Below are 25,659 nucleotides of genomic sequence, written 5' to 3' on the forward strand. Positions count from 1 at the left end.
GGTGGGGTCCCTGGGCCTGGCCTGTGCCTTCTCACAATCCGGGACCCCCTCAGGGGATGTTGGACTGTTGATTTCAGCCTGATACCTGTAGGCCAGGATGAGGCACCCTACCAGTGCACAAATCCGTGCACTGGGCCTCTACTATTCCTATAAAAATAGTTATCAATGGGGTATAAATTTCTTAGGCATGAGCCTGGGCTCAGGGAACTGCAGGTATTAGAACCAAGTAAGGCTAGGAGTGCATTTTTACTTAGCTGGAAGACAGACAAAACCACTCTATCATAAGTGCCCTATTGTGCTCTACTGAAGAAAATTCTAGAAAATGAAATCAGTTATTCACCCAACTTTATTCAACTCCCCTATGTTTTTTCCAATTCTCACCAATACATTTGGTTTAAATCATGTCATTAGCCATTCATCACATAAGGCTGGCCATCTCATCTACACTCCAAACCCAAGCTAGTTTCAGGTTGATGCCATATTATTTCCTACATTGCTCCCAAATGTGACCTTTTGTACATGGTTCTGACATTACTTCTGTGATACTCTGTAGATTTACTGTTTGCTTGCAAGTCAAGGTAAATGTGACTAAGTAACATAGCAAGGGGGCCAGAAAGAGAAATGAGGCGGTGATGAGGAAGAGTGTGTGTAACCTGCAGAAGCAAGACAAGAGCTTGGATAGTATCAGAAACTGTCCAGGGGAAAGGAAGAAACACATCTGTGTCCTTCCAGATATGTTTCCACACACTTTACTTCACTTTAGAGAGAAATCAATAACAGGAAAGAAAAGAGGTTCAGCCGAAATGAGATAGACCCTGGGGATCTGTTATTTGCAAAACTCACATAATGGGGGACAGCAGAAAGGAGGGAGCGGAGGGAAGATCCGAGTGGAGACTAGTCAAGCCTTTTGAAAGCAGTTGTCTGTGTTCTCTGTCTATGTCTTTAACTCATGCCCACCTGACTGCCATGCCCAGCATTCACTGCAGCTGCTTCACAATAATATCCTTGTTGCTGAAAGCAAGAGGCACTTTCTGATTATCTTACTTAAACAAGCTTTTTACAACCTGTAACATCCTCTCATCTCTTCATATCTGTGTGTCTGTCTGCCCTTCTGTCTTTCCCCCCTCTCTCTTTTCATCCTGGCTCTGGGCTCCTTCACTGTCTGTTCCTCTCCTGCCACTGGCTCTCTCGCCCATATTCTCCTCACTCCACAAACTGAGTGACATCATCTACTCCATGGCTGAAATTACCAATGACTTTTTTGGCAGATTCTCCAGATCCCTCCACAGCTTCAGATCTGATATTAACAGCTGCTTTTGGACAGATCCATTTATTATTCCACAGACACCTTGAATTCAACACTGCAAACACAACTCTCCACTAAGACCGTGTTCTCTCTTCCCGCTGCCCCTACCACAGTTCCAGCTGATCTGGTCTCACCCCCCATTAAAGACTTATTGGTAGCTCCACAATGCTCCAAGATAAAACCTCAACTTTTAAACACGGCCTTCTGGGCTCCTCATAATCTGCCCAGGACGCCCTTCACGCCACTGAACTGACAGCTCCCTGAATGTCCTGTGATGCCACCCGTCCAGGCACCTACACAGATTTCTCCCTGCCTGGATCCTCTGTACGACTAACTTCTGTCTTTTCAGTATAGGTTTAGATATTTTCTTCATGGATCCTTCCACGATCTTCCCTGCCTTTCTGAGGCTGTTATGTGTCCTTCCAGATGTGTTTCCACAGCACACTACCCTCTTTGTAGCGCACATCAAACTGCACTGAAATGTCTTTTATCTGTTGGACTCTTCAGATCCTTTAGAGACTGTATCTTGCTCACAATCCAATCTCCAGGGTGTACATTTTGAACAACTGGCAGAGTCCTAATCTAACACGCACATTCATTATTGATTTGTTTCCTGTTATGGCCCTCCATCAGAACAGCAATTTGTTAGTCAAAGTTCGGCTAAGTCATGAAAAGGTGGGAATGGTGGTGGAACTTAAGTGTTCTAGCGAGACCTTTAAGAACAAATGCTAGGTCCTATTATCTCTGTATCTCCACACCTGGCATAGGCCCTACCCATAGTGTATGCTGACTAAAGTCTTTGCCAAACTGAATTAAGCCAGTCTTGGGCTAGAGCAGTGGTTCTCAACCTTCTGGCCCTTTAAATACAGTTCCTCATGTTGTGACCCAACCTTAAAATTATTTTCGTTGCTCCTTCATAACTGTAATGTTGCTACTGTTATGAATCGTAATGTAAATATCTGATATGCAGGATGGTCTTAGGTGACCCCTGTGAAAGGGTCGTTCGACGCCAAAGGGGTCGCGACCCACAGGTTGAGACCCGCTGGGCTAGAGGAACAATGGGCCCTTTCTCATTCCCCTTGTGGGGAAGCAGGAGACTTGGTTGGAAAGTTTGTAAGGAGGAAATTCTGAGGAACGGAAAGTGTGCGGAAGGCCGCCTGCCCTGTTTATTGGAATTCCGACTTAGGGAGAGTTAGGGGAGTGTGGAAGGTGGGGCCTTAATTATTCCTTGACCTTTCCAAACAAGTCTGTGTACAAGCAGAGCCCCGGGTGTTTACTGGAATCCTTATGCTCAATCTTTTGGGTGTCCTTGCTCAAAGGACATTACAAACACATGTGCCTCCCAATATTACTTACCCTGCTGATTGTATCTAAAAGATAAACTTTATCTCAAACTGCTGCTACAATAAAAGCCTAACGAGGCAGGCAATCGAGGCTGCCCGGTTCCTTTAGCCAGGCAGTCCCTCAGCCCTCTTCCACAGCAATGTTGTTGTGTCGGAGTAATCAATTCATCCGTCCCTCAGGGTCTGCTGGTCAGCCCTGGCAACCCGACTCAAATAAGAGAGAACTGGCTAAAGGAGGGAAGGAGAGAAAGGTGCCTATTTTTTTCTCAGCCATACTTGAATCCCAGGAATGTTAATACTGGCATCGAGAGCACAGAGGGAAGGGCAGTGTGCACTCCTAGGGCACACGCCTTATCCAGCAGGTTCTGTGGGAGGGGCTGCCTGGCCTGGGAATATGATGCTGACTGAATCCTTTGAGTCCTTGGGTGTCTGTGGAAGCAGCACACAACTCACAGGCAACGAGTCTGAAATTCCTCTGGGGCGTAACACTGCTCCTTTTGTAAAGTGGACAGTTTATGACACTGTGACACCACCTCTTTCGTCTTCATGGTATCTAGTTATTTGAAACATAATTTTCATGTTTCTACCACTTGCTATTCCCCATTCATCCTATAATCCAAATGTAAAAAGCTGTCTTGCCATTCTTTGAACTGCCATATCTCTAAGTCTGCTTCTCTGGCTAAGTGCTTTGGATCACTGCCTGGCAAACGCCTGCTCAGCTCAAGATGTATTCATCTCTCAGGGAGGCGTTCTCTGACCTGTGCAAGCTTGATTAGGGAGCCCTATTCAGTAAGACTTTTTCATTCCTCCATTAATTTATCTCATTGTGTGATGAATGTTCAATTTACCCATTTCTCCTCTTGTTTTGTGAGCTCTACAGGCAGAGATCGGGTCTTAGTAATCTCTGGAAGTCCAGTATTTAGCATAACAGAGTACTTGATATGTGATGAACTCTGAACGGTTATATGAGGATATAAACTCCAAACTGTACAAACCCCAAATCACCTTGCAACACAGCATACATTGCATCCTACAGAGCTTACTTCGTGTGCAGCAGCTGCCATCATGTGCTGATGGCAGACTCAGCAAGGTTAGGGAGTAGCCAGCAATGCAACATCAGGAGCCTTTGTAGGACACAGCCTGCAGCAATCCTGAGCCTCCTACACACTCTACAGCTCAGAGTTAGCTCAAAGGAGAAGTCTAAGAGCCTACGGCTACTGTGCCTGGTGAGTAGCTCAAGATCGCAAGGTCCCTTTGCAGCAGACAGCACCCTGTGACCTTCACCAGTGCTTGGCATTTCCAGATGTATACATCTTCATTTCTGCAGTGCCTTTTTGCTTTTTACATTTTACAAACCAGGAAGAAACTAATTAAAAAATCAGAGTAGATATATCCATACAAGACCAGGTCTGCTGTGATCAGGCTCTCACTGACTGATGAGCTCGTCTCTAAGATTTGTGCGAAGTTTCTAGGAACACATATTGATTGATTACTATGATGAGATTTCAAGCACTTGTCCAGCGGTTCTCAACCTGTGGGTCAAGACCCCTTTGGGGTCGAACGACCCTTTCACAGGGGTTGCCTAAGACCATCGGAAAACACATATATAATTACATATTGTTTTTGTGATTAATCACTATGCTTTAATTATGTTCAATTTGTAACAATGAAATTGGGGGTCACCACAACATGAGGAACTGTATTAAAGGGTCGCGGCATTAGGAAGGTGACTTGTCACATTTTTTTTTTCAACTCTCCTTTTCCTTTTCTCTTAACAGGCTTTAACAACAACAACAATGGAGGAGACTGGGTCCCAAACATGACTACCCTTTTCAGACTCGTTCTCAACCTAAGTGGATCCTTTGTAGCAATGCCTACATTCTTAACAGATTCAAAGGAAATAACAAGCTGATAGGCCACAGCTCTACTTTGCACTCGCCTACACCAATGCATCATTTCCTTTGTGTCCTATGTTTCGTTGTATAAGAGGAATTTCACCCAACTTTCCCCAGATCCACATCTGCCACACTCCAGAGGAACCACAACTATGGAGATGCAATCTGATTTTGGAGCGCTAATCCAAACTGATGTAGAAGCTTCAAGGTTTACAAAGTCTCCTTCCTCTTGTCCTTACTTAGTTCTTTCTCTTCGATATCTGCATGAGTCCAACTCAACTCAGTTCACATCCTGAGAGAGCGGACAATGAGACAGGGAAACTCAGTGACCTGGAAACAGCATCTCTCTTTGCAACTCTTTTGTCAAATGTTGAAAGCAAGAGTATTTGTCTCTCTTCCCGGGCTCAGCCTGGGACGGAGTGGGTGGAAAGCCTGTGGCGAGGTACTCAATGAAATGGTTTTGCCAAGGGCAGCCATGTCCCTTATAGAGATTTTAGAGAAAATGAAAAAATAAGCCAAAATAATAGGATTAAGCCGGGGAAACAGCTGTGATATGTGAAATTTAATTACAAAGGGTTGTTCCCTAGAGAAGCAAAACTAGTTGAAAGGACTAATGTGGACCCAGCATGTACACACATGCTGCTCTGGAGGAGGCCCAAGGAGTTGACTTATACATTAGCAGCTGTGTAGAATCCACAGGGAAATAAAAACAATACACGATAACTGACCACCTAAAAGCATGGGTATCTCCTAATATCAACAATCATCTGCATATTTCCCATTGTGTTGTCCCTCAAAAGTGAAGTGTATAATCTCCAAAATAATTATTTCACTAGAAACAAAACAAAAATTTAAAAAGAAACTTAGACATCAATTAAACTGTCTTTTGGGTGTTTGTACAAAGTGGGTATCTTTTGGGTAACTTGCCCATTATTTCAGTTTTGATAAATAAATTAATTTTTACCTTTTGCAAGTAAAGAATTGTTCCCTTTAGTACAGCATAAAAGGTTTTCCATCCTCGCTTTCCTCTTGGAGCTAGAAAGGAAAAAAATGGAAAATTTTATTTTGACAGAAATTAGTATTTTGGAAAGAGAACCTAAATGATCAACATGTTCCTGGTTTATTAGCTACCAGAACAAACAATGAGAAGTAAAAAAGTCTCGGTTGTACATGTAACAGGCAGTATTCTAAAAATGTTTTCCATGAATCATCTCATTGAGTCATCACAATAATCCGGACAGGCAGGTACTAGTCCTCTTGCTTTTAGCAAACTGAAGCACAGAGAAGTAATCTCTCATGGTCACATAACTAGGAAGAGGAAGCAGGAATCTGAACCCAGAGGGCATTACTTTCTAGTCTGCATGCTAGCAGAGAGGACTTAAAGACTGGGACAGCAAAAGAGGCACACTGGAAATACATATTATTCCAAGAGAACATTCAACAGGCTCATGCCACAGCCTTAGTCTTTGCTGAAGTTTCTAGGGATCATAAGAAAAAAGTCTCAGGATATAAAAGGACTCCTCTTAGCATTTTTCCCACACACCCACCAACCAGATTATAACTTTAATTATTATTAGTCCTACACCAACCTGCAATACTTCTGCTGCAGGGTTTGCTGCTCTGTAACATAATTTCTTGAAGAAGTTTCTCTTTCAGGAGACTGTGAATGACCTGAGAGCAGGTATCCTTCATCTTTAGAATTCACAGAACCTCGCATCCTCATAACATTTCTCCAAATGAATTTTTCTTTCAGAGACCCCTTCTATTCCTTTTCTTTCTATTTTCCTGGACTACAAAGTCTGTAGAATTTCTCTATTGAGCTATATAAATTTTTTCAGATTGTCACAAAGCAAAAGCACAGATTAGCAATAAGTTTATTCTTAATTTTAATTTGGACAGACATGACATTTTTCTAAACATGCCTATCCAAATAGGTAGGGAGGGCTATTTATCTTTATTCCTTTGTCAACTATTTGGCTGCCTTTAGGCTGTCTTTAACTTGGGCACCTGATTAAATTAGGAGGTACATTATTCTTAAGATTTAAATCCTTTAAATCTCCTTTGACTGAAGACTCAAGAATTCTTAGGTCTGGAAAGTGGGTGAATATTCCACCCATGAACACGGTGCTCTTGCCAACACCATGCTGAGCTATCCACCTGGAGCAAAGGGACTCAAAACATCCGCTCTGCAGGTTTCCAGGGGAAATTAAAAAAATTTGTCCCATCTGCTTCCCCTATGTAAGGGTTGAAAGTGTGTATTCAAAGATAATCATAAAATTACAATAACCTCCTTTATAAAGAAAAACCTGACTACCATAAATAGAATCATGTATGACAAATACTGGCTGTTTTCAATGATGTCAAATGCTGACACAGCTGATGTGAGGACAGTGCATGCACAAGTGACCTCGGGCGGCGGGTGTTGCTGCAAAGCGGGACCACCGCGTGGCGGAGGCGCCTGCAGACCAGCTGGGACCTGGGCCTTGCCTTAAACTTAACCTCTCAGCCACCAACCCCTAACTGGGGAACTCTGACCAGTCCCTCAAACTCTCAGGACTTCAGCTGCTTGGACAATCCACATAACTTAAGGCAAAGCACTGGGCTAATACCGGGAAGGAATTTAGAAATACACATACCATTTTCGTTTCCTGTAAGAGAAATATAGGACCTATATTTTAAAGGCTTTTTCCAAAGCCCTAAAACTAGTATAGTGGCATCTTGAGATTCCTTCAGTTCTAAGATTTATAAATCTATTTTTCTACTTTTCAAGTAGAAATCTCCTCTCTATGAATCCATGCACATGTTCACAAAAATCTGTAACAGCTTTGTCATCCCCACACTAAAACTACTAGAAACAGATCCCAAAGATCTCTCCAACTGAAATGTGATCTTGAGACACCCAGGGATGACCAATACTAATGCAATGGCCTTTAGCCCTGCATTGCATTCCATCTCCCATAGAAATGTCAAACTTAATCTTGTTTTTGGTTAATATTAATTTAGTTGTTAAAACTTAAAGGAAGCAACCAATCCTCCTAACAAGATAACTTAGAAGTGCTCACAGGATATAGCCAGTGTGCTATAAAAGCACTGCTCTACATGATTTTACATGTATTAACCCATTGAATCCACACCATAATTCTAAAAATATGGCACTATTATTACCTCCATTTTATAGATGAGATGGTGTGGGCGTAAATGAGTGGAATTCAGGGAAGAAAGGGACCAGTAAGCATTAGAGCAGGCTGGGAAAGGCCTTCTGGGGACGGGTTCAACTGCCCTGATTTTAAAGCCACACATGCAGACACACAGGTACACACACACACACACACACACACACACACACACACACACACACTGCCTCTATGGCCTTTGCTCCTTGGTGAGGCTCCTCATGTGAAAGATATGGGCTTGACACCAATGAATGAGGGGCATTGTTGCTCACAACGGTGACTGAAGAATGATAAAACTGATTGCATAGCACATATTAAGTATATACAACTGGGGAAAGAGTTGTAACTGTAGTTACATAATGAACATAATGAGGGAGATTATTGATTAGAATCCCATTGCATCCTATTCAAAGGCTTTATTTATAAGGAGGTAGGAAGTTGGTAGGCAGATGTATTTTAACAAATCTGGTTGTCTATTGTGAAAAGGTGTTAATGAGCTTGATCAAAAAATCCCATTTTAGCAGTAACCACTTTGGCTCAGTGGATAGAGTGCCGGCCTGCGGACTCAAGGGTCCCAGGTTCGATTCCGGTCAAGGGCATGTACCTTGGTTGCGGGCACATCCCCAGAAGGGGGTGTGTGCAGGAGGCAACTGATCGATGTTACTCTCTCATTGATGTTTCTAACTCTCTATCCACTTCCTTCCTCTCTGTAAAAAATCAATAACATATATTTTTAAAAAAAGAAAAAGAAATCCCATTTTATGCACTAGAGTGACTAGACCATGCTTTCATGGTCATTATATGAATACTCAAAGTCCAAAGATAATTGATTGCTTTATTTCTTCTTAAGAATACCAGAATCTTGAAATATTTTAATTTTAATCATCTGCCTCCAACCTTAGATGATGGCATCTATTACTTTTTTTTTACACTACTAAAATGGACATCATTATTTTTCTATAAACAGACATTGTCTGTTTAGATTTACTCTTATGCTTACTATTACCTTTATTCATTACTGCTTTCTGTACCTCAGATGGATTTTTGGAGGCCATTTTCAAGTATTTTTTGAAAGCTATACTGAGACCTTTTTTTTAGTGAGAATCTTTTGGTAGTATATATTTTTATATTTTTGTTTATATAAAAATGTTTTTATTTCATTAAAAATTCTAGGTGGACAACTACTTTTTCTTATGAAGGTATTATTTTGCTATCTTTTGGCTCTCATCATTGTTGGGATATCAATCTTGAGTCTAAATGTAATGTCTAAGTATAGGTTTCTTTTAATTTATCCCACTCAGTCTTCTTTAGGCTTCCTGTGTATCATTTCCCAACACTCTAGTCCCTACATCTTTGAATATTGTCTCTCCTCCATTGTGCCCATCATAACCTCAGACACTCTAACTTCTCACTCATTCCATGCTCTTTCATACTCTCTATCTTTTTGTCCCTTTGTACTAAAAGCTGTAATTATATCTCCAGTACTCCTCCTTGGGCCCCTAGATCCAGAGATGCCTTGAGGACTTTAGCAGCCCCAGAGTTAGCTTACTTCCCTAGATTTAAAAATATTTTATTACTTTCAGATGTTTTATAATGGAAGTTTCAGAATGTGTAGGCCATCTTATTGCCAAGAATAGATTATCCAATTCTTTTTTCTTCTTCTTTTTAAAAATAAAACATTTATTCACAAATTTTGTAATCTAGTGAGAATTCATTTGGAGTAGGAGAGAGGAGAAATTAGAACAAGGAACACCAGTAAAGGGGTTATTACAATTTCCCAGATGAGAGGAAGAGGCCAAAATATGGATAGAGATGCACAGTTAGGACAAAGAAATGGAAGGTAAGGGGAAGGTAGCAATGTTACCTGAGCACCTGTACAGTGGTACTCTGGCACTGGGCTAGCTTCATAAATGTACATTCTATTTGAGCCAAACAATTCTTTCAGTTAGAGATTATTGCCTCCATTTCACATTAATGTCTCCATTATTAATTACATTTGCAGTTCTAAGAGGCAGAGTAAGCTTCTGAGGAGGCTACCTATCTAAGGATTTCAAAGCTACTGTACAGGGCAATTCAGATGAGGAAACTTGTTCTAAGGACACGTTAAGAAGGGAAAGCTTTCCAGGTGGCAATCCTTTGCAATGGTGGATGCAGGATGCAGGGAAAGGAGAAAATGAGACAGGAGGGGAATGCAGGTCAGGTACATTCTCTAATCTCTCAGAACTCCAGGGCCTTCAAAGGTCAACCTGCTCAAAGGTGCGGATTTCAGACTGAGGCACACTCCCTGTGTCTGCCCTCACAGATCTCACCGCCCAGCATTTCTGCAGCGTAACAGCAGCAGCAAACAGTTACTGAGCACACACTGTTTAAGCACTGCTCCAAAAGCTGAAGCCCCCACCTGCCTGAGGGGGCCACTGTTACAACCATGCTATAGACGTGGAATCGAAGACCCCGCCTAACCTGCAACACTTGGTTCCCCACAGCACCGGCCACTTTCACTTGGCAGGTGTTGGGACCCAGGGCATGCTGCCCCCAAATATCCCACAATGACTCATTGATTACTTTTGATTTTAAATTACTTGATAAACAGCCAGTGCAAGAAGGGCATGTCGACCCTTTCCTGTCTCCGTGAATGCAGGAAACAAACCTCCCCCTGTGCAGGGTGTCCTTGCTCCAGCAGGGCTGGGCGAGACACCCTCATCACCAGAGCTATGAAATCCAGGCCAAAAAGCATACACAAACCCTTGTCGCTCCTTTATTAATTTACTACACAAGCCCAACTGTGTAGAGTCCTCACTAATGAGCACCCACACTAAGTATCTTTGTCCTGTCATTTCTTGACAAATTTACTGTTCTTTGTTGGAAAAGTATAAAAAGCTGGCTGGTACATCATTTCTGAGGGCATCATTTATGATCTGCAGTGCACATGTATTAAATTGATTTTTCTCTTGCTAATCTGGTCTTGTGTCAATTAATTAATCCAGCCATAAGAACCAAGAAGGGTAGAGGGGGAATTTTCCCCTCCCCAAAATAGGGAAAGGCCATTAAACCAGATTCAGGCTACAATGTCTTCATTAACTCCGAGATGTAAGGGTAAAATAAAAATTATTTAAGAGCTGATTCGGCATAGAACCTGACCTATCAGAGAAAACACAGCCCAATCAGGACTGAAGGGATACCCATGGCAAACAGTCTGTACAAATGAACCAGTACCCACTCCCTGACTATCAGCCCTGAGGGCGGGCTGTTTTTTACCCACCGAAGGGAAAAATAAGAAATAAAATAAGTAAGCAGGCTTCTGTGATTGTTATTCTATGTTACACACACACACACACACACACACACACACACACACACACACACAGAATTTACATTTTTGCACAAGAAAAAATCGGCAGTTTTTCCAAAGATGGATGATATAGGAAATATTAAATCTTCCACATTACAAACCAGTTCTTATTAATTTTTTTCATCTAATTTTTATTATACATTTGAAGACATCTTTTTGAAAATATAAAGTAGAATGAACAATATTTTGGCTTCAATTATTATCACCAAACTTTGTAAAATAGTTAAATGCATAACTGGGAAAGAAAACACAGGTTGTCAGCCTTCTTTTATAAAGAGAAAGGTATAAAATATTCCTGAGTAATGGTATCTTCCAGAAATAAAATTTTTTAGAAATCCACCAAAAGGTATAAACTTCAAGCAAAAGTTTATATTTGCATGCTGTACTCTCCCAACGCTAATTTCTTCTGAACGGAACTGTGAACAGATTGTGTTTAAGATCTTACTGTTCCAATTTTATTTTATTCAAAGGGCAGATAATTTTTTCCTACATGAAAATCTCATCTTGTTTTTGACCACTTCTCACTATGGGTTCCTTAATCATCTACTTTTCCCTTTTCTTCAAGTGTAGTATCAGAAAGACTTAATATGCATAGAAAGACAATACGTACATTGCTTATTTTTCTCTTAATATACCAACCTTTCCTGTCTGTTGGCTTGAAAAACAGTCTTCCCCTGACAAAAATACCATTTGTCCCCTAAAGAGTAGAGAAGGTCAGTAAGCCATATCCACACTAATGAGAAAGAATTCTTGGGTCATGCATGGCCTGCCTAGCAAAGCAGGCCCTCAGAGGCCAGACAGCAAGGGAAATGAAAGATGTGATAGCTCTATGCAAAATACCTTCGACTTCTTCCTATTAACAAGGAGAGACATTTGAGATATAATGCCCAGTGCACGGATTCGTGAACCAATGGGGTCCCTCGGCCTGGCCTGCAGAGATCAGGCTGAAACAGGCTCTCTGACTTCCCCTGAGGGGTCCTGGATTGCACCTGGTTCTCAGGTGACGCACCCCCGAATCAGACTCCCTCCTCTCTGGTTCCGGGTGCGTCACTCAAGAACCGCAGCTGTCAAGTCACTGCAGTTCGGAAGCTCCTGCATTGAGCATCTGCCCCCTGGTGGTCATTGCATGTCATAGCTACCGGTCGGATGGTTGCTTAGGCTTTTATAGATATGCATTACCTTACTTAATATTCAAAACAGCTTTATGACCAGCTATACTTTTAACCCCATATTAATGATTAGTAAACTAAGATACCTATAGGGCTTGAGGTCAGGGAGTAAAAGAACTGAGATTCAAATCTAGGACTGTCCATTTACTGCACGTTCACACCCCATAGATAATGCTCCATGAGAACCCCTAGATTGCTTGGTGAGTGCAGAATCGTGAATATGGAACATGATGTACTAAATGATAAGTAGTGTCGATGTAGAAAATTTAGGCAGTTATTTCATCCCATGTATAATGAATGGTCGGTCTTGAAGGAATAGTATTAACACTAGAAAGACTGAAATTTAGTATATACCTATATTGCCCAAAAGCAGTCAAAATGACTGCATTGTGAAAGAATAATATCGGAGCACTCTTCACTTATGTTCCTTAGCTTTTCCAATAACTCACTTCTATTCGACATTTCTTTCATGAATTTAGGGCGCAAAAGAAATAAAATAAACAACTTATTAGAACAAGTATCACTGCATAAAGATTCGAATAACAAGTACTAATTTAGCTTATTGAGCAACTGCAACTTATCAAGTATCGACAATTTATCATGTACTTGTATGTTATCATGTGACGGTAATCGAAAAAAAAAGAAAACTGTTATTTCAATACAGAGCCGAACTGGTCATATAAGAAATTTACTCAATCCTATCTAATAAAAGAGAAAAATGGTAATTGGCGTACGACGATACCCTTTTCATTGGCTAATCAGGGCTATATGCAAATTAACTGCCAACTAAGATTGGCAGTTAACTGCCAACAAGATGGTGGTTAATTTGCATATGTAGGCACAATGCAGGGAGGCGAAAGGGAAAGCAGGAAGAAACCCCCTGCCACTGACAGTGATCGGAAACCCAGGGGGGAGCTAACATAAAACCGCCTTTGCAGTGCCCCCCAGCCATGATCGGAGAATCAGGTGCCTTTGCCACCCTGGCCAGTGATAGCAGGAAGTAGGGGTGGAGCCAGCGATGGGAGCTGGGCACGGTCGGTCGAAGCTGGCAGTCCCGGGAGCTAGGGATCCCTTGCCTGGGCCTAAAGCGGAGCCCACAATCGCGGGGCCACTGCAGCTGCGGGTCCCCGCTGCCCGGGCCGGATGCCTAGGCCAGAGGTGTTAGGCCTGGGCAGGGGTGGAGCCTGCAACCACGGGGAGCTGGGGGTCCCCCTCCCAGGCCTGACACCTCTACCAGAGGCCTCAGGCCTGGTCAAGGGGCCGATCCAGTGATTGGTGATCGGAGGATAATGAGGGTCAACTCCTCTGGCCGAGGCATCAGGCCTGGGTGGGGGGCGGAGCCGGGGATTGGGGGGATATGATGGTCCCCTTGCCCAGGCCTGAAGCCTGGGCCAGAGGCATCAGGCTTGGGCGGGGGGTGGAGCAAGCGATTAGAGGGAGATGGGGGTCCCCTGCCCAGGCATGATTCCTGGGCCAGAGGCCTCAGGCCTGGGCGGGGGCCAGAGCCAGTGATCAGGGGGAGATGGAGGTCCCCTGTCCAAGCCTGACACCTCTGGCGGAGGCGTCAGGCCTGGGCAAGGGGCCGATCAGGCGATCGGAGGGTGATGGGGGTCAACGCCTGAGGGCTCCCAGTATGTGAGAGGGGGCAGGCTGGGCTGAGGGACACTCCCCTCCCCCCCCCCACACACACCCAGTGCACGAATTTCGTGCACCGGGCCCCTAGTTCAATAATAAGAGTTAAAATTTCCCAAGCAGTCAAAATGACTGCTTTTGGGCAATATAGGTATAACACACATATATATACCGGAAATGGAGGGGGAGGTAACTACAATTATTAATAAACGCCATTTATATGTTGTACAAAAAGTCACAAAATTCTAAGACATTGTGTCCTTATATACATAATTGTTTTTCTAATTGAAATTAAAAAGCAGTCAAAATGACTTCCTTGGGCAATCTAGTGTTAAACACATCAAATGTTACAAAGTTAAATGCCTATACAGGCCAGGTAGATAATGCTTAACATAGAAATGATACTGAAATAAACTACCAGCCATTCCCGGAGACTGGAGAGCGCACTCCTCTATCTAAGGAGCAATGTCCCTCAGTCTCACTGAATGACCACGATGGAAAAGAAACCTAACCATCTGATTTTTCAGGAGAGGTTACAAAAAAGAAAGGATCTTTATGGGAAATATTTTATTTTTTAAAATGCTGGTAACTAATTAAAATACTTGTTAAAAGACACTGTAAACCAAGTAAGACCTGCCAGCAATGACTTGCAAAAGACATTTTTAAAGTTCCTCTACTTTCCTAGTGACAGTATCCAAAATTTGGGCAAAATTCTTTTTTTTGGAATTTATTTTTATTTTTTTAAAAAAATATTTTTATTGATTTCAGAGAGGAAGAGAGAGAGGGAGAGAGAGAAACATCAATGATGAGAGAGAATCATTGACTAGCTGCCTCCTGCATGCCCCCTACTGTGGATTGAGCCCTGCAACCCTGGGCACGTGCCCTTGACTGGAAATCGAACCTGGGACCCTTTGGTCCACAGGCCGACGCTCTATTCATTCAGCCAAACCAGCTAGGGCTGGGCAAAATTCTTAAAGTATCTCTCTTAGAGGATGAAGAGATATGCTACCTTGGTAGGAAGCAAGCTCTTAAGTCTACATTACTGAGGCAGCAGAAGGTACTCGGGCAGGGGGAGTTTGCCTTCTGTGGTTGGTTTGCAAAGGAGTTAGATAAATTAAAAGATGATAGCCCTACAAATCATTAAGTGAAGTTAAGGGTAATCCTTGCATATTTATCCCTAACTTTCTTTCATGAAATATCCTCAGGAACCACCATAAAGCACTATTAAATCTTAATAGAGTAACTCACACACTTTCAGATTACTGCTTGAAGTAATGAGTCCAAGCTGTGCACAACAGAAGTTACTGCGGGAGATGAGTCACACCACATTAAACAACTGATAGTACTATCCCAGGTTTATAACAGAGTGGTAGAAATAAACTAGGACTATTACTCTCCTATTTTAATAAATAGCACCTCTGAAAATTAAGGCAATTGACACATTTTTGAAAAATCAGTTAATCCTTATAACATTTCTCTTTAAGATTGGGTGCTATTACAATGTAGTCAACCCTACTTTATAAGAGGGCAAACTGGGGGAGCCTTAAAGGAATCAGAAGTATCACCTATATCTATTACTTTTCCCAGAAAAAGATTTCCTTCTTTTATGTGATAGGAATACATTTATATTGTTGATAGAGAACAGAACATGAAACAAAAGAGATTGGAAAATATCCTACCTCAGATGGCCCCTGGAGGGGTGATACTCACTCTGGATGTGCTTCTATTTCTTTAAGAAGTGAAGACTTTTACCCTAAATTAACCTTTCTATAATGGCACAGCATACCCTGGGCAGGCAGCCAGGAGCTTGGATTTTATTCGCATCCTGATGTCCATCCACTATTTCTCTGATTTTGGACAAGCCACCTAACATCTCTGTTTATAAATCTATAAAATGAATATGTTATCATCTACCATAATTACTTTACAATGTTGTTACATAAAGGTATTAGGACTCAGACGCTACCCCTAAAGAGTTCCCAGACAGAAGCAGTCACATTAACGATCTAACTTAATACAACAGGATAAGTTGTAAAACCAAATGGTAGCACAGCACAGACCTAAGGAAAATCACAACGGATTTCAAAAGAAAGGAAGAAGTCATTAATTCTAGTACTGAGTAAAATTTGGAAGCCAGAGATTTTAAGTGAGGATTTAGTTTTCAGCAGGACTTTGAAGGAAAAAAAGGGGGTTTCTTTTGACCTCCATCATCTCTACCATATATTGGGACTAAGACATTGAATCAAAATAGGAATCCTAATTATGGAAGTCTCACAACATTGTTAATCACCACCACCCTTTATCAAGATGACCTCTGGACAGATATGTCAACATAATATTTTTTATGGAGAGCATCTGGTTTGAAATTCTGGTTTCACCTGAGAGACCTTGGGCACGTCACTCAGCCTCTCCATGTTAACCTCCTTTCTCTGTAAAATAGAAGTAAAACAGTACCTACTTCATAGGGTTACTCTGAAAATTAGATGAGCTAACATACACCTATCCTTAGAAGCATATTCTTTTTAAGTTAAGGATACCGTCTACTAAAAAAAGTGCGTCCAATTTTCAGTTTAAAACACAAAGACTTACTTTTTAAATTCCATTCATGCATTCTGATTGTTTCTATATTAAAGTCAATCTTTTGAGAAGAAAAAAACCCTGACATTTATTGATGAATTTTTAACAGAAAGGAGGTACATCTTTCACCCTTAATTTAAGGGAGAGTGGAGTGCAACACACAACATATTTATTGTTTCTATTTTGTCCTGGGCCCTGCCTTGACATTGGAGAGGTCAAACGTGAATGTAAGCAATAAAAATAAATCATGGGGGAGGGGAAAAAAGCTGACAGAGAACATTTCACCTAAGTGATAAGCTACAGAAATACACAGACAACTTATAAAGCAGGATCTTTCTCCACCCACCCAGGAGACAGTTCGCTGGCGGCCATCACTAGAAGCACAGGGAGAAAGTAAATGACCTGTGCTGAGGTGGGAAGGAGGGCAGAACATAACAAGGACATCTCATCATAAGCTAAGGACACAGGAAGAAGTGTGAAGGCAGCAAAAAACACAATGACTCTGAGTATATAATTATTTTTTCAGGAAAAACGAAGTACTAGGGTCACAAGAGTCTGTTTAGAATTTGGACAAATGAACTGTACCTCCCATTCTCTCCAGCTAGAATGTTCCGTCCCCAAACATCATCATGACTTGCCCCTTCACTTCAACCAGGTCTCTCATCCAAATGTCCTCTTGTCCTCCTGAACCACTCTATGCAACAGAGCACCTGCCCACTCCCTTCACTCTCTCCTGGATTAGTCACAACATCTGGATTAGTCACAGCATCTGATAAATACAGATTTATCACTGAGCTCCCCCTACACTAGAGTGGAACCTCCAAGGATGTAATTTACTTGGTTTGTTGCTGTGTCCAGAGAGCAGATTAAAAACGTGAAAACCCCCCCACAGATATCTTAAGTAGGTTTGTAAATTATGTGACTCAATAAATAGTAAGATGTTTTTAAAAAGTGTTTTCTCTATCATTTAGGTGAAGCACATTAGAAAACTCAGATTGCTCAAAGAGAAGAGAAAGCAGGATAAACTTTTGGTATAGATTAATTCAACAAGATGATGTTGGGTATGATGTTGGGTGTGAAAACTCGGGTTAATAAGGAACATATAAAGCCCGACAACTTATGGTGGGTTTCCAAGAGTTATTAAAGAATTAATTTCTGTGGTAAGGGAATTCAAAATTCTAGGAAACAAACATGATCTTAAAATTTTGTTTAAATTGAGGTATATTTGACATATAGCCTGATGTTAGTTTCAGATGTAATAACACGATTGGATATTTATACATATTGTGATATAATTCCCACAGCAAGTCATTAATATGTCGCCATACTTGATTGCAATTTTTTTCTTTTAAGATCTACTCTCAGCAATGTTCAAATATGCAATACAGTATTACTGACTATAGTCACTGTGCTTATCCTATCTAATAAAAGAGTAATATGCAAATTAACCCTCACTCCATCACAAAGATGGCAGCGGCAATGGAGCTGGAGCAAGCAGGAGGCTCGAGTTGCCTCGGCGATGGAGGAAACCAAGCTTCCTGCCTGCGCTGGCCGGCCCTGAGCTCCGATCAAGGCTACAAAGTTTCAATTACAGAAGATAAATAAACCCCAGATACCTGCTTCCAGCCAGCGTAGCCTCCGATCAAGAAAGCGCTGGGAACCTGGGTTGCCAGAGGCAACCCAGGCTTTGAGCAGACCAAGGCAACAAAGTTTCAATTATAGAAGTTAAAGAAATCCCAGATACCTGCTTCTAGCCCGCAGGCATGGCCAGCCTGAAAACGGCCATCTGCCCCTCACCCAGGCTGGCCACACTCCCATGGGGTGAGGGTCCCCACTTGGAGGCTTGACCAGCCTGCAAACAGCCATCAGCCCCTCACCAAGGCTGGCCAGCAACCCGAGTGGGGATCCCCATCCTGAAGGGGTTGTGGCCAGCCTGAAAGCGGCCCTCAGCCCCTCACCCAGGCTGGCCAGGCACCCCAGCGGGACCCCCCACCCTTGATCTGGGACAACCTTCAGGGCAAACCAGCTGGCCCCCACATGTGCACCAGGCCTCGTCCTATATAATAAAAGGGTAATATGCAAATTGACCCTAACAGCAGAACCACTGGGAATGACTGGTCACTATGACACACACTGACCACCAGGGGGCAGACGCTCAATGCAGAAGATGCTCCCTGGTGGTCAGCGCACTCTCACAGGGGGAGCTCTGCTCGGCCCCAAGCCAGGCTGATGGCTGCCAGCACAGCAGTGGTGGCAGGAGCCTCTCCTGCCTCCTCAGCAGCGCTAAGGATGTCCGACTGCAGCTTAGGCCTGCTCCCCGCTGGCAAGTGGACATCATCTGAGGGCTCCCAGGCTGCCAGAGGGATGTCTGACTGCCAGCTTAGGCCCAATCCCCCAGGGAGCAGGCCTAAGCCAGCAGGTGGACATCCCCCGAGGGGTCCCAGACTGCGAGAGGGCACAGGCCGGGCTGAGGGACCTCCCCATACCCGAGTGCACAAACTTTTGTGCACCGGGCCTCTAGTAATTCTTATAATCTAAAGGAAGATGTGGGAGAACTTGCTGTTTTATAAAAACCATCTAAAAAAATTCAACACTGCAAAATGTTACTGATGTTCTGTAAGTTCATTGTATGTGAAAGGTATGAAACTCAACTCCAAGAAAAATCAAGCCTACTAAATAAGGACTTTTCATAATTTCTTGAGTAATTTATAGAGCTCATTATAAAATGTAGAGCAAAGTGCTAACATAAAATGTAAGATTAAGTCACTACCTTACGTAAGCCTAGCTGAGAAGCACAGGTAACTGCTGAATCAGACAAGTAGGCTTATCAAGTGACACCAAATCAGATTTCTTCTATTTCACAAGCACCTTAGGACCTAGAACGTCAGTCAAAGACCCTGCTGAGCATGCATTTCTACAAAGAGCAATTCAAATAAGCTATCGTAATTATGAAACAGCCCAAGGCCCATGGGCACCTTTAAAATAGGCTCCTGGGCAAAAGCTACTGCAGGTCAATAGGTACTGCTCTCCGGAGCAGGTGGCAGCAGCTGGCTGCTTCCCCAACGGAGGAGCTGCAGGGGAGACTTCAGCATCTCCTCCAGAACCGCTCAGCACTGCTGCTCTGAGTTGTTCTGAGTCCACGTATTCTTCTAAACTCTCCCAATCAACTATGCCAGGGCTGGTTCTTCCTCAAACCCTGCCCACTGTACTAACTGCTGTGAACTTAGTCCCAGTTCCTGCTTTATTCTCTGCTCACTAGTTACGGGGCAGATGGAGAAGCCATGAGAGGTTGTGGGCATAAAAGAATGAGTTTTTATTGCAGAAGCCAGTGGCCACATAGCCATACAGGCAGGCAGCCAGACACCGGCTGGTAAATACATACCTTTCCCACAAGCAGTATCAGTGTCTATACCCACCGTTATTATCTGAGCAGTTGCACACTGGCCCCCAGACTCATTGTCTTACATCATAGCGGTGCCTAAGCGCTCAGCTCTGTCTGAGCTCTCTAGCCACTCCTGCACACACAGGAGCTACATTCTCTGTGCCTACTGCCTCTTCTTCTCTGAGCTCTCTTCTTCTGTCCTGCCCAGCTCTGCTCTCTCAGCTGCTGCTCTCTCTCACAGACTTCTTCCACACACTGCAGCCGACTAGCTGGTCAGTAACCTACTTTTACACTATTTAGACAAAGAAGGCTTCGTGCCAATACATCAATCACATTGACTACTGAAGGGCACAGTGTACCGTGAGAGTGCTGTGTGGTCTTGCAGCCGCTCATGGGATCTGGTCTGATTACGATTCTCAGGCTCAGAGTCCTTGAACACCCCATTTAGGCCCAGGCCCAGAGCAGCCTTTGGCCATGCTGGTATATTGATAACAAGGCCTCTATGCTCTCACTATCCGGAGACCTGGAGTGATTCCCACAACCGTGTTCCTCACTACAAGGCTGCTCAGCACAAGGGCTGGAAACAGCCTATAGCCAGGGATACCCTGCCTGTTCATCTCTGCTTTTCCAATTCAGATGGAACTTTTCCATTTACTTAGCCTCCAGTGCTCCAGGGAAGTCCTTATGCCAATTACCAGGTGCTGCTAAAACATGAACCTATGTTTGTTAACTGTCCCAATCATCCCCTATCCCTAACTCAGATATGGTAAAAACAGTACCACACCCATAGATAAACAAATTTTTAAGAGATGGAAAATACCCACCCATCCTGTCCTAAGTCATTATTATTTTTTATTAATAACCATGCTATAATAAATATTTATTGTACTTTTTTCTATTTGTCATTATTTTGAAACAACTTTTCTATATTTTTAGACATAATTATATTTCATTAGGACTTTAAAATATCCCATTGCATTAATGTCTATTTTAAATAAATGTTTAACAAAATATTGATTTTCCCTGATAACATCCTATATAATAAAAGCGTAGTATGCAAATTGTCCCCTTGACCGGAGTTCTGGGAGTTCAACCAGGGGGTGTGCCGGCTGGGGAAAGGGAGGGATTCGCTAGGGACCATACCAGTGCACGAATTTTGTGCACTGGGCCTCTAGTATGTTATATTTGTCTAGTGTCAATGGCTAAAATAAAGTAAATAAAAACTTAAGGGAAAATAGCAGGAAAAACACAGAAAAAAAATAAAATCACCAGTCTCACCAACAAAGACAACCATGATTAACATTTTGGTATATAACCTCCCAATCATTTTACTATGCACATACAATCTGCCATACAATTGAAATACTGTCTCTCTTTTTAAAATTTCTTTATTAAGTTGTTACATATGTGTCTTTATCCCCACATTGCCCCCCCATCCCCCCCTCATGCCCTCACCCCCCTGTTGTCTGTGTCCATTGGTTAGGCCTATATGCTTGCATATAAGTCCTTTGGTTGATCTCTCTCAAAAACACACAAATATATGTGAGATATATCTATCTATCTATCTATCTATCTATCTATCTATATATACATATAATTTTTCAAATTACTGCAAATAATGATAATGTGTTGCTTGCTCTACCATACTTTACTCAATGACTCTTTTAGTGGCCATTAAGCAGTTTCTAAGATGATGACTATGATGAGATGATGATATTCTGTAGCTAAAATAGCGATTAGGTTCTTTTTATGCATCCCTGAGTTAAACACCTTAACAGGCATCATTTGATCTTTCTCACCTTAAGGCTTTTGGTTACCGATTCCCTTTCCAGAATAATCTTATCCACAATCTTTGTGTCCAAATATTTTTATGGCCTTCCTTTTTTAATTCAGCTCTACTCAGGTACAGTCTCTCCCTCCTTTTTTCCCCCATCAAGAGTGATGTACTGGCACGCAGCTGGTGCTCAAAAGTGTTTTCTAAAATGAATCAATGACCTATCTCATTTCAAAGCTCAAATTCGTAAGTCTATACAATCCAGTGGTAGATTTTTTTGGACATAAATTTCTATCACTGTCATTATTTCCTTTAGGAAACCAGTATTGCATTTTTAATTTCAAATTTTCATCAGATTACTGAAGGGTTTGAAACATTACATTATATTACATAATGATAACAGAGCCATCAAGATTATTTTCTTCTTTCTCCTAAATGTTAACTGAACCAAAAATGTAAACAAAATGAGTCAACAGTACAAAAAGAATAATCGGATGCAGTGAAAACTGTGCATTCCTCTTTCAGAAGGAAACACGACAAAAATTTGGAACACAGATTACTTTTTGGTGCTAAAAGACTGCAGTTTCTATTCCCCGGGTCCTTGTCAAAGTAGTACTTCTGAGGAGAATGGCAGGTGGCCTCATTTAACCAACTTTACTCCACTGTAGGGAAGGGTGGCTTTTAAGACGTGAGTGAAGGGATTAGCCAAAGAACATATGCACAACCCATGGACACAGACACATACCAGCAGTGTGGTGATGGCCAGAGGGCAGGGGGGTTTGAACTGGGTGGAGGTGGGCAAAGGGAGAGGGTGGGATGTTGGGAACTTCTGTAATAGTGTCAAGGATAAAAATAAAGTTAAAAAAAAAGAAAAAAAAAAGAAGCCACAATAAGAAAACAGACTCAGAGCCTGATGACAATATTATAGTCCCTGAATATAGCCACACGTCTTCCCTCAAACTAGTCTCTCCACTCCACCTTCCAGTACATTAATTAATAAAATTCTCTTGAGAGAGAAAGAGGGAAAGAGTGTGTGTTTAAGAGACGGAGAAACAGAGGGAATATGCATTCTCTTTAGGATCAAGAACAAAGGTGTCTGTCTGAAACGAATATATTATATGTCACCTATAACTGAAAAAAAATTTTAATGCTAAAAGAAGAACAAGGGTGCCTGCTATTATCACCATTTGTATTCAACACTTAACTGGAGGGCCTGTAAATTTCAGTAAAGCAATAAAAAGAAATGAATGGTAAAAGGCATAGGAGCTGACATATGGCAATAAAAGGTAAAAGGGAAAAAAAAGGGCATGAACTATCAAAACGGAACTTAAAATCTAAAACTTATCCTTTTAGTCTAAATGTAGAATTGTGAGATGTGTTGTCCACTGAAAACAGATAAAACGCCACCAAAATTAGCTGATCAAGGGACAAACTACTGCTTGAGAACTGAAAGGGCTGCCTTCTGGGTGCTGCTCTGTGACCCTGTATCAGTAGCTTAAACCGCTTTATTACAGACCCGCTGCCACAGAACACAAAGTGGAGAGGAGGGGGACCTTAGCCTGGTTTTAAAATAACTGCTTTGCCTCCATTTAAAGAGTCTTCCTCTACCAGGATGAGACAACTGTCTTCTGGGGGGGAAAAAACAAACCTATTCCACTTTTACTATGTCTTAATTATAGTGTCACTGTTCCTAGTGTTACACAATAGCAAAGAATTCTGCCTGCATTGCCATTAAAAACTATTTTCAGTGTGTGTGACTCAGAACAACATCTACTCTCTCAAAGTTGACATGTGGGACTAAATTTGTAAAATTTTCACTGACAGGCAAGTATGTAAACCCCTATGAAGTGAGTGAACCTCCTCAACCTTTTCAAGATGCTGCCCAACACACCTTAGATACAGAGTATTGGAAACGAGACTGAAATATGAACCAGATATGGTTGTCACATCTTCAAAAAGCAACAAACATTTCAATATTTCAAATCAGAAACAAATCCAAGGTGGGTAAAATCACTGAATAATCTATACTGGAAATGCAATGTGATTAAAATATGTCAAAATTATTAAAGTGATCTGTCCACACAATTAACTCTCTGATTCACTTCCTCCCAAATCCCCCACTTCCATTTTCTAAAAGAAAACACTTTAACATTTGAACTGTTTCTATGGGCAATTTCCATCATATCACTAAACAAGGTACTGTATTAATAAACTGTAAAATCTAGTGATTTTCTGTTGTGAGACATGAGGATTTAGCAAGCTTAACCACTCTATTCCATGTTCCCAATAGTTGTATGGCTTTTTATTTGCATCTCTCTCTCTCTCTCTCTCTCTCCCCTTAATTTTGTTTTATTGCTTAAAGTATTACAAAGAGTATTACATACGTCTCCTTTTTTTTCTCCCCTTGACCTTCCCCCCGGCCTCCCCTACCCCCCAGTGTCTTGTGTCCATTGGTTATGCTTATATGCATGCATACAAGTCCTTCGGTTGATCTCTTAACCCCCCCCCCCCCCCACACACACACACACACACACCCTTCCCGGCCTTCCCGCTGTAGCTTCAGCAGAGCATGCTAACAACATCTGTTCCTAGGTTAGGCAATCTCCACTGTCTTTCCAAGATAGCAGAATGGCACTCTCTCCCTGCTTTCCTCCATTCCTCCTCTCCAGTTTTACCTCCCAATAATGAAATCTTTCCCATTTCTAAGTGTGAAAAACATACAAAATTATATTATTGTGGTGAAATTTTAAAATATTACACTAACAGATGATGATCACTAACTTTTGTTTTTTGGGTTTTCTGTAATTATTCCTGCACAGATTTCAGAAAAAAATCCTCATTTCTAAATTTCCTATGCAATCAGGCATTCTATTGAGTTTCTAGAAGTTTATTATGAAACATTAAGACAGCAAAAGGTTATCAAGAGCAATAAAGCAAACATGCATGTGCCATCACTTAATTTTAAAAAACTATCAGTACATATAGTTGAACGGCTGGGCACTCCTCACTGAGTGCACGCTCCTCCCCTGCCAGAGGTAACCACTGTTCCACAGCGAAGGCATTCTGTTAAAAACAGCTCTGTATGCTTTAGAATGTTATATATGCACATTCTTCTGCAAGTTGATTTTTCATTCAATATTATGCTTGTAAGATTTTTCCATGTGATTGGTTTTAACAATATGCTACAATTCCTTTGCTATAATCAGATTTTAGTTTCACTAGATGTCCTGTTATTCTATACTACAGCCTTGGATAAGACATTTAAGATCAATTTCTTCCTCAGTAAACTGGGGATAATAATAATAATGATAACTGCTTCACAGGGTGGCAATTAAATGAGTTAGTGCATGAAGTGCTAGGATAAAGCTCTAATATTGAGTAATCACTTAATTAAGACTATTATTGTCATCATTTAGAACATTTTGAGTACCTTGTTTCCTGTTACTATTGATTTCCACAAGTATCTTACATCAGATTGGTAAAACTAAGAGCTTATATTGAATTTTATTTTTCATTCTATCTGACAAAAATCCAGAAGACACATTTTGTTTGCCTGATTTGACTGTTCAAAGCTTTTCCCTTAATTTCAGATTTAATGGGTTTGGTAAGCATAATTTTATGAGATACAATGTTTGCTTTTAATAATGATTTGTCTCCTGGAGGTAGAAATTCTGAACTGAGCATATCCACAAAAGGCTAAATAAATAAATAAAATTAAGCAAAGAAAACCTCCAAGGTTTGTAAAATGTTTATATGAGAAATTATGGGTGCCATCCAACAAACTGAGTCCAGAGTTAATTAAAATAATGGAAGATACTAAATCTTAAGTCAGACAAGTGGTTATTTAGAGACAAGTTAGTCAGGTTTTTAATTTCTCCACAGAGTTTTGACCCAAATAATTACTGATTAAAAACTTTTAGTAATATCTGTCATCAGAGAACCTGGCCATGTTTACCTGTATGTACAAATCCCAATACAGCTCTACCTATACCAAACATGACGAATCCCAATAAATGTCTATAGACTTAGCAGGATAAATATTCCCAAAAGGTTTCATGA

At 41.5% G+C, this 25,659-nt stretch overlaps 1 protein-coding gene across 6 annotated transcripts in view; it reads right to left on the bottom strand.

Annotated features, from left to right (window-relative positions):
• PSD3 (pleckstrin and Sec7 domain containing 3) overlaps positions 1–25,659 on the bottom strand; it is a 526,912-nt gene that overhangs the window by 57,798 nt on the left and 443,455 nt on the right. For all 6 annotated transcript variants that reach the window (XM_059685223.1, XM_059685224.1, XM_059685226.1 and 3 more), the window contains one exon: positions 5,509–5,579. In XM_059685223.1, coding sequence (XP_059541206.1) covers positions 5,509–5,579 — 71 coding nt within the window. The remainder of the gene's footprint in view (positions 1–5,508; positions 5,580–25,659) is intronic.

The sequence above is a fragment of the Myotis daubentonii genome, chromosome 2 (genome assembly GCF_963259705.1).
Source record: "Myotis daubentonii chromosome 2, mMyoDau2.1, whole genome shotgun sequence".
NCBI classification, from domain to species: Eukaryota; Metazoa; Chordata; class Mammalia; order Chiroptera; family Vespertilionidae; genus Myotis; species Myotis daubentonii.